General features: G+C 42.0%; 1 protein-coding gene across 1 annotated transcript in view; it reads left to right on the plus strand.

Moving 5' to 3' along the window:
* Positions 1-12,406, plus strand: part of MTMR7 (myotubularin related protein 7) — a 108,945-nt gene that overhangs the window by 72,597 nt on the left and 23,942 nt on the right. Inside the window, exon 7 of the mRNA XM_039256300.1 lies at positions 2,807-2,939. Within this exon, the coding sequence (XP_039112231.1) occupies positions 2,807-2,939 (133 nt within the window). The remainder of the gene's footprint in view (positions 1-2,806; positions 2,940-12,406) is intronic.

Consider the following 12,406-nt stretch of genomic DNA (forward strand, 5'->3'; position numbering starts at 1 on the left):
AATGTTTTATTTCTTTGGGAATTTTTTGGAGCTGAGATGAAGAGCTTTTCCCTCCGTCATGAGATGGATTTCTCAGCCAAAGGCACAGGGGACAAATTCGTCTTACGCTAATGCTATTTTGTTTATACAAGGGACACTCTATCTAGAAATTTATAAAATAAATCCAGGGTAGCTTCTTGAGTTTGCATTAATTATACAACCATATTTCGTGCTTTGAGGGTTCAGCATTTGCCACGTTATCCTGATAGACTCTGTGAAATATGTAGAAACCTTGCGAAAGTACACTTTGGATGATAGATTAAATATTGCCATCTTGTGTTCATTATGAGAAGTACCATTGACTTTCAAGAACACATCTTGTGTTGTTCCTTTGCTTGGAAAGACTTCCAATAAATTATCCCAGCTCACAGGTATTCCACTGTTTAAAAATGTAAACACAGAATTCTAATTCTACCTTAAAATGATAATAGTAGTATTTTGAGTTTTGTTTATTACACTGTTTAAAATGAGTATCTCTGTAGTATGTGGTGAGTAGGCTTAACTTGAATTATTCAAGGTACGGAAATACATATAAGGTTGGTGTAGCATAAGGATACTTGCAAGTATCCTATTAATTGTCCCATTTGATAAAGCTTGCCGTAAAGGAGAGGCCAGCAGCTTCGGAAAGTGACTATACAAAGCAGTGATATTTTATACCAGTGGGTTTCAAAAGAATAATCCTTATAAGTAATTTTAGAAAAAATTTCCCCTTAAATAGGTGTCAACGTAAGTTGTTTTCAAAAGAATGTATTTTTTTTTCTTGAGGAAGGCCAAACCCTTTGTTCGGATAGCACACCTGGGAGGAAGGGGACAGTGACTGGAGATGGCGTCTGCAGGGGCTGATGTAACAGGGCAGTCTGGGCAGGGCTGCTGTGGAGAAGGGAGGTGTCTGCCCGCCCGGGCTCCAGGCGCCGCTGGCTTGCCCTCTGCGGCTTGATTTTTCGCTGCTAATACGTGTTATGTCTGTAATTTCAATTATAAACCTAATACATTGTGTTGGTAACAAAGGATTCAAAAGCATGTAAAATAGTATTGAAAATGTCCCTGCCACTTGCCACCTGTCTTTTTGCTCTTCCGGCTCCCAGGTTGGTATAGTTGGTGATACATTTTAATCTGCTTACTCAAACATGCGTAAACATAAATACATATCTGTGCTTTCATTTGTTTTACAAGGAATGAGATCATTGTATGAATATTGTTCTTTTTCTTAACGTTTATTTATTTTCGAAGGAGAGAGAGAGAGACAGAGAGTGAGCAGGGGAGGAACAGAGAGAGAGGGAGACACCGAATCCAAAGCAGGCTCCAGGCTCTGAGCTGTCAGCACAGAGCCCGACGCGGGGCTTGAACCCATGAACATTGAGATCACAACCTGAGCCGGTTGGATGCTCAACCGACTGAGCCACCCAGGCACCTTTGAATATTATTCCTTAGGTTGCTCTTTTCACTTAACATGTCATGGGGCCAGTTCTCTATCAGTCTATGTGTCTCTGTGTCTGTCTGTCTCTCTCTCTCTCTATAAAATCCATGTTTTTTAGTTTATGTAGAAGTTCAGGGTGTGAATGTACTGTGATTTATCTCTGCATTGCCCTATTGAGATAAGCATAGGTTTTCAGGTTTTTACTATTACAAAGTTTTAATACACGTTCTCGGACACCTGTCTTTATGTGCTGGTAGTTTTAATTGTGTACGATTCTCACAAGTAAAGATCTGGCTCAAAGAATATTTATGTTTTTAACTTAGTTTTATTTTTTAAACTTAGCTTTTTGAAAAGTATTTGTTAATATCCCCCCAGGACCTCACTGTCAGCCTAAAATCAGATATATATATTTTTTCTGGCGGTGAGTTCCTGGTGTCAGTTTTCTGCCTGGGATAACCCACCTGCCTTTTGTGGACAGAAGAGGAACATGGTCAGTGAATACTGTTTCCTAGGGTTTGTCTACCTGCTTAGCCAAACAGCAAGGATACAATATTAACAGTAATAAGGATACAATATTCACAGTAATATGTCCATTCCAGAAACGTATGTGTTTCCTAGCTGAGGCAGGGCATGCACCCTGCTGGGTTTTAGTTGCCCAGGATGAGAGCAGAAGTCTCCATATAATAAATGTCTTCAAAGTCCATTGTCTTTAACCCAATTTGCACTGGGAAACCTCCACTTCACGTCAACAAAATTATGTTCATGAACTTGGTCCCGAAACCCTCTTAGCAGGTGTCTAGTGCCTGGACGAATGGCTCTGGAGAGAGTGCTGCAGACCCTCACTTTATTCTGTGATTCCTGCTCAGGGTTTAATTGGGGGATTCTTGTGGACAGATTAGAAACATGCCACCATTCTGGTAGGATACTGTGTTTATAGGCAGTATGATACTGGAAGATGTCATGTAGCTCATGGAGCTTTGTGCTGCCAGGCAGACCTGCTAGTATGCGTCTGCTGACCTCCCTGGTATAATATTTGATTAAGTCAGGAAGACTTGGCTCTATCACAGAATTGCACACTCAGTGTGGCGTCTTGGATGGAACTGTAAGAGGCATTTCCAGAAGGACGTATGTGTAGAGTGCTTTCCAGCGAAGGAAATGCTCCCTCAAATCAACAAAGTTATAAGCTCAGCATGCGTGCCTGAATAGCTCAGCACAGTATTCTGGTGATTTCAGACGGGGAGTGTTTCCGCACATCATTTTGAATTGCTGTCACGGCTGTCGGGGAAATGTTCGGGTTGCGTTAGGGCATGAATGTCATCGCTGACCATTCTGTTTTGCTGACCACCGCAGCTCAATGCAATGGCAAATCGCGCCGCAGGGAAAGGCTATGAGAACGAAGATAACTACTCCAATATCAAGTTTCAGTTCATCGGGATAGAGAATATCCACGTCATGAGGAACAGTCTGCAAAAAATGCTGGAAGGTAAGCATTTCCTTAGGCACAGCAGTAAAAAAAAAAAAATGCAGTGAAATGTTCTCCTGTCAAATGGAATAAGAGCCCTTTTGTTTTTTAAGTTGTTTGTACCATGATGCTCTTTACATCGGTGGGGCCAGTGGAGACGAATGTCATATTGCAGTGACTCCTTAAACAGTCAGGACTTTCTCTTACTTTTGTAAGTGTCATGGTGAAATTGTAGGTTTTTGTTGTTTTTAACAAAGTCAGGCACTCTTCTGTGCATAGGGTCTACGATAAAAGTGTACAGGGAGTATTTTTTTCTCTCCCTCATGATATTAGTTTGATCCATATTCAAGGCCATTTAGAGATAAAGCAGCCCTACATTTAGAGCGACAGCCAAGTCTGTTCGTGTGTGGGGAGGAGGTATAGAAAATGAATCCAAGGGGCCAAATGGCCACTAGAAGGAACGTGTTGGAGGAGCGGACACTCAGTTCTCAGTAGCGGCAAGCACTGCAGTGCGCCTGCGCTTAAACCCCCACAGCCAGCCCTGCGTCTCCCCTCCCCCTGCCTCCCCCAAGCGTCTCCCCTCCCCGCCAGCACCTTGCACAGCAGGACACATGCACACAGGCTTATAGAGAAAGGAAGTTACAAAGATGGATTATGCAGTGTAGAGCCACCATTCTTGTGGCCAAACCAGCCAGAAGCTGATTAGCAGAAATTCTGCATTTCAAGCAAAACCAGCCTCATTTACTGCTTATGCTCCTTGTGATTGTAAAGGCGTGCAAGGAGGAGTCTCTTGCCACCATCCACTACTTCTGGCTCGAATGGGAACTGCAGAGCACCGGGGGTGTGTGTGTGTGTGTGTGTGTGTGTGTGTGGCAAGACCCTGGTCTTTGTACCTTGGGGTCTTGGCAAGAGTGTGAATGCTGTGCTTGCACTTTGGGGGAAGGCCCTGGAAAGGCGGAACTGAGTGGGAGGAAGGGGATTGTCTTAACAGGAAATGGGGAGTGGAATGACGGGGGCAGAGGAGATGCTGAATTTTCCTTTTTCCTAGGGCCACACATTTGCTCTCAGTTACCTGCTTCATGAGAAGGACAGGGTAGTGAGGACCCACCTGCCGGGTGGCATTGAAGGGACTTGAGCGGCACATTCCTGATTTCCATTCTCTTTCCTGTGTTTTCTGGGTCAGCTCAGTCACTTGTGAAACTTGCCACGTGCCGGTTACCTTCACTGGGCCCTGTCACCTGCCATAAAATGAGAGGCTTCGACTAATCACGTCTATGGGCCCTTCCAGCCCTGTGGGGTTATGACTATAATTTGATGCCCCTGGTTGCAAATATTTTAACGTTGGGCATTTGAATGGTTAGAAGAAAGCTCATCCTGCATCTGAAAAACCGCACCACAGCCCCAGAGAATCTCTGTCTTATTTCCACATGAAAGTCACCTTGCTTCAGGCTACAGTGATGATCCCTGGGGCATGACTAAGCTTCTTAAACTTCTGGAGATGATCATGGCAGTCTGGCTGTCCCTGCCATATGCTGTGCTTTTTAGGTGTTGAAAAACTTGACTAGCTTTGTACTGTTATTACAGGCAGAGGCTGCCTTTAGTATGAAGACTGTTCCTCACTGTCAGACTCATTAAAAAACAGGTTGATAGGCTTCGTATTTTTCATGTAGTAATTTCCTAAGTTGACTTTTGAGAACGTACATTTTCTTCCCTGCAGAAAGTAGCTCTTCAGAGTTTTTATAACCTTTCACCTTGACTTTAGGTTTTGAGTTAGCATTTATTCGGTTTCTTATTAGGAATTCTTTCTTCACCCTTATACCTGTGGTCTGACTCTCTGCTTCTAAAGAACAAGCAAACCATCAGAGCCCTGGACGGCAGTCTCTATTTTAAGAGGAACCACAGTAATTTGACAGCCCTTTTTCAGCTCTCTGTCAACGCAGTAAGCAAGGACAACCTTCTGGATGACTTTCAGGGAACTTGACAATATTTGACTCTCTGTTTTTACCAAGTAAATTATAAACCAATTGTGGAGGCTCAGCTGATGAAATGATGCAATCAGACCCACCTTCTAAGGCTTTTTCTGCTCCCAACAGCTGTCCTTGGCATCGAAGAGCTTGGAAGGTTTGTGCTGCTGGTCATTGGTAGGAAGAGGAATAGTGCATTTTATTCATGGTTATTATTTTCTTTGATTTTTTTTTTTTTTTTTTTACCAGTGGTCATTAATATTATCAGAATAGATTTCAAAAAATGGAAAAGAAAAAAAATGTTTGCATTCTGGCCGCTATGTGAACAAGGGCTGCAGGATATTTCATCAGAAGCTGAAATTTAGGATCAAGTTCACATCTGGTGTAGGTCCACTTATAGAGCTCATTTAATTTTAACTTTGATTTCTAAGTTTCAAACCAGACTTATTTTGTGGTATTCATATCTGCCAATGAGGTAGTAATGATGCCTTCCAGTTACGAAGCAATTTTGTAATTCACTGTTTTCTACAGTGCCTTCCCTTTGGATGATTTGGATAATGTTTTTCCCTCAAATAATAGGATACTCTATATTTTTTTATTATTTAAAAATGTTGTAATGCTTATTTTTGAGAAAGAGAGTGAGAGAGCGCAAGTGGGGGCGGGGCAGAGAAAGAGGGAGCCACAGAATATGAAGCAGGCTCCATGCTCTGAGCTGTCAGCACAGAGCCCAGTGTGGGGCTCAAACCCCCGGAACCACGAGATCATGACCGGAGCTGAAGTTGGAAACTCAACTGACTAAGCCACCCCGGCTCCTCTTTTCTTTTTTCTTTTTAATTGGAGCAGTCAGTAAAAAGCCTACATTTATATGCCATGTAGACCTCTACCTATGCTCTTCACGGCATGGCAAGTGATTTTTTCAAGGCATGCCTCTCTCCAGTTCTAGAGTCTGGTATATTACATTTAAAATATATTACATATTTAATTTAAAAGTTTTTAAAAACACACACTTCCCAGGACCACATAACAAAGCAAGATTTGCGCCTAGAACTTTTCATCATGTTAGCATAACCCTCATTGATTTGTGGGTCTGGCATCGGACAGGATCCCACATAACAACCATGCATGGTAAAGATGTTAAAACATTTATGGAGTGATTATGTAGTGGACACCATTTGGATTTCTCAGGTGTATTTATTCAAGTAGTCCTTATGCACCCTAGTAGCTGTTCTTAATATTCCTATTTTATAGATGAGAAAATTGAGGTGCCCGGGCTAAGAAACCCATGCACACTCATAACAATAGATGGTAGAACCAAGATTTTCACTTAATTGGTAGGAATCCAGATGCCACACTCTGAAGCACTCGGCTCTATGGCCTTTCTAGGTAGCAGTTTGGGGTAGAAAGTGCCCACGCCTACAAGTCTGAAGATCTGGGTTCTGCCTTTAGTCTCTGAATAAACTTGAACCAACCTCATTTCCTGTGTTTATAAAACGATATGAGCCATGCATCGTCTATAACTTACAGCTTTACTGAAAAGATTCCTGGAAAACTATAAAGTGCTTTCCAGTGTCAGGTGCATTATGCTTTCTCATGGGAAGCAATCCTGCACTTTAAAGTACGTTCTGAATAAAATGGGTAGGTTAATGGGCTGCAGATTAACTCAGCCAGCCACACAAATACTTGATAGGTCCCAGGCCTTTTCATGGGTAACTTTTCTCCATTTTTTATTCAAGAGACATGGAATAAGTAAGACAGCACAGTTTTAGAGGCATGGAGGTGCTTACCTTGTGATAGGGTCTGTGTCCACTCAGCAAAAGTTCATCAAAAATAATGTACTAAACCACCTTGTCAGGTCTTGTGGATTTTTTCTCAGCAAATGTATATATGTATGTATTTATTTATTCATAATGTTTATTTATTTTTGAGAGTCAGATCATGAAGAGGAGATGGGCAGAGAGAGAAAGAGACACAGAATCTGAAACTGGCTCCAGGCTCTGAGCTGTCAGCACAGAGCCCAGTGCAGGGCTCGAACCCAGGAACTGTGAGATCATGACCTGAGCCGAAGTCGGATGCTCAACCGACTGAGCCACCAGGCGCCCTCCGCAAATGTATTTAACAGAGATACAAACAGGCCAATGGCAGATCGGTTGGGAATGGGACCAGAGCATAGGCAGAAAGGCCCAGCGTCCACTCTGCCATCCGGGCAATACTGCAGCGAAGGGCTGTGTGAAAGGGGCCAGTCAATTCCATTTAAAACTTGAAATGTTTGTAGCAGGGCCCAGTGTGTAACCACTTTTGTCATATTCCCTGGAATTGTGGGCATTGACGGTGGAGACTTTTGTGGCAAAGTCAGGTGGCCCCAGAGGTCACGTCTGATCTGTGCTTCTGTGTGAAGCTTCTGAGCCAGTGTTCAGACCCTTCATTAGGTGTAGAGGGGATGGTTGAAAGTGGAGAATTCCGAGGACGTCATGGGAGGCAGTGGGGATTGTGGCCGTGTGGCTTCCTGCTCTGGTCTCCCTGCCGGGTCACCACGGGCATACGAAGGTCTAGAAGGGAGCAACTCCCTAACACAAGCAGCTCCCGCTCATGAGATACTTCTCTCTGCTCACAGTTAAGGTTGTGGCTCTCAGTTCAAATGTCCCTTTTGTTTGAGACTTTCTTCTTCACCCTGGAAGAAATGGGGCAGTTTAACTCTTTATAGGCATACAAATTTAAAATTTAAATGAAAGTTAAATTTAAATTTAAACTTAAATTTAAAATTTAGTTTTTCCCTTTGAAGCATTTCCTATTGTTTACTAGTTTATGAAGTTCTATCCGATATGAGGTAGTAAAAAGCTATAAATGTTAAAAGTTTTTTCGGTTCTCTATATTTTGACTTTTTACCATTATTAACTTCCTTATTTACTAACCTGTTAGATGAGACAGCCAACAGGACCAGGAAATCACGGTTTAGCAATAAGGCATGGATTTCCACACAGAAAACCGAATTTCCCATTAGAGTGGAATTAGACGGCTTTACATAAGGCTTTTCAAAGAGTGCTCCGCACGACCAGTGGAACTGTCTAGTCAGGCTTGTCATCACTTCATGGTCACTTGGAGGAAAGAAATGGATCAGGAGCATGTACCTTGCTCTCTGTGGTGTTGTAAAAGGATGTAAAATGTGGCTGATAGAGTGCTGCATGGTGTCAGCTAATCTGGACAATAATATCCTAAGCCCAAAGGCACGGAGGAAAGAACGTGTCCCCGGGGCTGGGGGAGGTGGGATGTGCTGTCGACTGGAGTCCAGCTCAATTATTTACTGGCTGTGTAACCATGGATGGTGACTCAGTAAGCTTCTTTAAGCCACCTTTCCAGTCTGCAAATTGGGAGTAAATGGTACCCTATAGGGTACATAATGTAGGCGGGGTACCGGACACAACACCTGTGTATAGTGTACACGAGAAAAGTAGATACTACCGTAGTGATCTCAGCCATTCATCTGTACATCAGACGGTCACTGCGAGGTTTGTTTGTTTTTTTTTTATAACACCCAGTGCTCATCCCCACAAGTGCCCTCCTCCATACCCATCTCCCCCTTCTTCCCCCACACCCATGAGTCCTCAGTTTGTTCTCAGCATTCAAGAATCTCTCATGGTTTGCCTCTCTCCCTATCCCCCACCATTTCCACCCTTCTTCTCCCCCATGATCCTCCGTAAAGTTCCTCCAAATCCTCCTATACGTGCAAACATAAAATATTTGTCCTTCTCTGCCTGACTTATTTCGCTCAGCATAACACCCTCAAGGTCCATCCATGTTGCTACACATGGCCAGATTTCATTGTTTCTCATTGCCATGTAGTATTCCATGGTATAGAAAAACCACATCTTCTTGATCCATTCGTCCGTTGATGGACACTTAGGCTTTTTCCATGTTTTGGCTATTGTTGAGAGTGCTGCTATGAACATTGGGGTACATGTGCCCTATGCATCAGCATTTCTGTATCCCTTGGGTACATTCCTAGCATTGCTATTGCTGGGTCATAGGGGAGTTCTGTTGTTAACTTTTTGAGGAACCTTCACTGCGAGTTTTCTACATGCTGGGCATGGGGTAGAAAAATGCTTCATTCATTAATACAGGATGAACTACTGATTTTGATGTAGGATAAATATCGTGGACAGAAGAAAAGATGATGCTTGCTTGTGACCGAGGGCTATCCCTGGGTAAGTCAGGGGGTTGAATGTTTTAGCCAGATGTCAAAACGAAAGACTTCCTGTCTGGCTGACACTGTTAAGAAGAAGATGAGAGAAAACAATGTGATTTAAGGAGACAGCAGTGGCTCTTTTAATCCTAATTAGGTTTTATCGTGACCTTCACGGAGACAATTCAAAGATTAATTTCGTGCAAACATATGGTAGCTGTCCTGCTCTGCCTGACTTATTTCACTCAGCATAACACCCTCAAGTTCCATCCATGTTGCTACGCATGGCCAGATTTCATTCTTTCTCATTGCCATGTAATATGCATGTATAGGAGGATTAGGAGGAACTTAACTAAGGACCATGGGGGAGAAGAAGGGGGGTAATGAGGGGGAGAGGAAGGGAGGCAAACCATGAGAGACTCTTGAATGCTGAGAACAAACTGAGGACTGATGGGTGTGGGGGGAAGGAGGGGGAGATGGGCATGGAGGAGGGCACTTGTGGGGATGAGCACTGGGTGTTGTTGGAAACCAACTTGACAATAAACTATTTATAAAAAAAAAAAAAGAAAAGAAAACAAAGATTAATTTCCCCCTCGGAATCATTGTTGTACACTTAATCACGATGGCTAGGTTTTGTATAAGTAGGACCTTGACAAAAGGAATGCTTGTGGAGGAGGGGGCAAGATGGCGGAGAAATAAGGAGCTCCGTACTTGCACTCGCGCCCATACATCACATGGAAAATATCTGAAGCCATTGGAAGCCTTACAAAACCTGAGAGATTGGGAGAGAAAAAGGATGCAGAATCCACTGAGAAAGCCTTCTAATGGCTACGTCAAGAAACAAGCCAGAGTACACAAGGTTGAGAGTCCCAAATATCACAACAAATAGGAAAATAAAATAACCAAGGTCCCAACAAGAGAGACCAAGAGATACCTTTCAAAAATCACTCTCTGAAAGGATAGGCCCTGGATAGTCAAAGAGTCTTCTTGGATATAGCAGCGCTCATAGATACAGAGAGCATTAACAGGTCTTTAAAAGCAACAAGAGCCGGAAAGCTAAATAAAATGACGAAACGAAAGAGCTCTCCTCCAAAGACACTCCAAGAAGAAATGACAGCTAATGAACTGCTCAAAACAGATATCAGCAGCATAACTGAACAAGATTTTAGAATAATAATGGTAAAATTAATAGCTGGGCTTGAAAAAAAACCTAGGGGACATCAAAGAAACTATGGCTACAGACAGAATGGAAAATAAAAATAGGCATGAAGAATTAAAAAATGCGATAAATGAGATACATAATAAATTAGAGGCCTCCAATGCACGTATTGAAGAGGCAGAAAGGAGAATAAGTGATTTAGAAGACACCATTATAGAAAAACAAGAAGCTGACAAAAAAAGAGACAAACTGATCCAGGAACAGGAAAGAAGAATTCGAGAGCTCAGCGATACGGTCAAACGCAACAATATCCATATCATAGGAATCCCAGAAGAGGAAGAGAGAGGGAAAGGTGCTGAAGGAGTCCTGGAACAAATTATAGCAGAGAACTTCCCCGACCTGGGGAAGGAAGTAAATGTGGAAATACAAGAGGCTCAGAGGACTCCCCTCAGACGTAACCTGAATCGATCTTCTGCACGACATATCATAGTGAAAATGGCCAAATACAAGGACAAAGAGAGAATTTTGAAAGCAGCTAGGGAGAAAAGGGCCCTAACATACAAAGGGAAACCTATCAGAGTGGTGACAGACCTATCTACTGAAACTTGGCAGGCTAGAAAGGAATGGCAGGAAATCTTCAATGTGATGAACAGTAAAAATATGCAGCCAAGAATCCTCTATCCAGCAAGCCTGTCATTCAAAATAGAAGGAGAGATAAAAACCTTTCCAAATAAACAGAAATTGAAAGAATTTGTCACCACGAAGCCAGCCCTACAAGAAATCCTGAGGGGGATGCTCTGAAGGAAAGGTTGCAAGGAACAAAGATACCAGAGACACCACCACAAACATGAACCCTACAAAAGATACAAAGACTCTAAACCCACATATTTCAATAATAACACTGAATGTAAATGGGCTGAATGCTCCAATCAAAAGACATAGGGTAGCAGAATGGATTAAAAAACAAAATCCATCAATATGCTGTCTACAAGAAACTCATTTTAGACGGGAAGATACCTTCAGATTAAAAGTAAGGGGATGGAGAAATATATATCATGCTACAGGAAATCAAAAGAAAGCCGGAGTAGCGATACTTATATCAGACAAACTGGACTTTAAATTAAAGACAATCACAAGAGATGAAGAAGGGCACTACATAATAATTACAGGGTCCATCCATCAGGAAGAACTAACAATCATAAATGTCTACGCACCGAATATGGGAGCACCTAAATATCTAAAACAATTAATCACAAACAGAAACAAGCTTATAGATAAGAATGTGCTAATAGCAGGGGACTTTAATACTCCGCTTACAGCAATGGATAGGTCAACCAGACAGAAAATCACTAAAGAAATAATGGACTTGAAAGACACATTGGACCAGATGGATCTGACGGATATATTTAGAACTTTACATCCTGAGGCCAGGGAATTTACTTTCTTCTCAAGTGCGCATGGCACATTCTCCAAGATAGATCACATACTGGGACATAAAGCAGCCCTCAATAAATATAAAAGAATAGAGATCATACCATGCACACTGTCAGATCACAATGCTTTGAAACTTGAAATCAATTACAGGAAGAAGTCTGGAAAACCGCCAAAAACATGGAGGTTAAAGAACACCCTTCTAAAGAATGAATGGGCCAATCAGGCAATTAGAGAGGAAATTAAAAAATATATGGAAACAAATGAAAATGAAAACACAACAATTCAAAATCTATGGGATGCGGCCAAGGCAGTCCTAAGAGGAAAGTACATTGCTCTCCAGGCCTATTTCAAGAGATTAGAAAAAGCACAAGTCCAAAATCTAACAGCTCACCTAAAGGAGCTAGAGGCAGAGCAACAAGAACGCCCTAAACCCAGTAGAAGAAGAGAAATAGTAAAAATTAGAGCAGAAATAAACAACATAGAGACCAAAGAAACAATTGAACAGATCAATGAAACCAAGAGTTGGTTTTTTGAAAAAGTAAACAAAATTGACAAACCTCTAGCCAGGCTTATCAAAAAGAAAAGAGAGAGCACCCAAATAGACAAAATTATGAATGAAAATGGACTTATTACAACCAACCCCTCAGAAATACAAGCAATTATCAGGGAATACTATGAAAAATTATATGCCAACAAATTGGACAACTTAGAAGAAATGGACAAATTCCTAAACACACACTCACTACCAAAATTC

Source organism: Hyaena hyaena, unplaced genomic scaffold (genome assembly GCF_003009895.1).
Source record: "Hyaena hyaena isolate Hyena2069 unplaced genomic scaffold, ASM300989v1 scaffold_562, whole genome shotgun sequence".
NCBI lineage: Eukaryota > Metazoa > Chordata > Mammalia > Carnivora > Hyaenidae > Hyaena > Hyaena hyaena.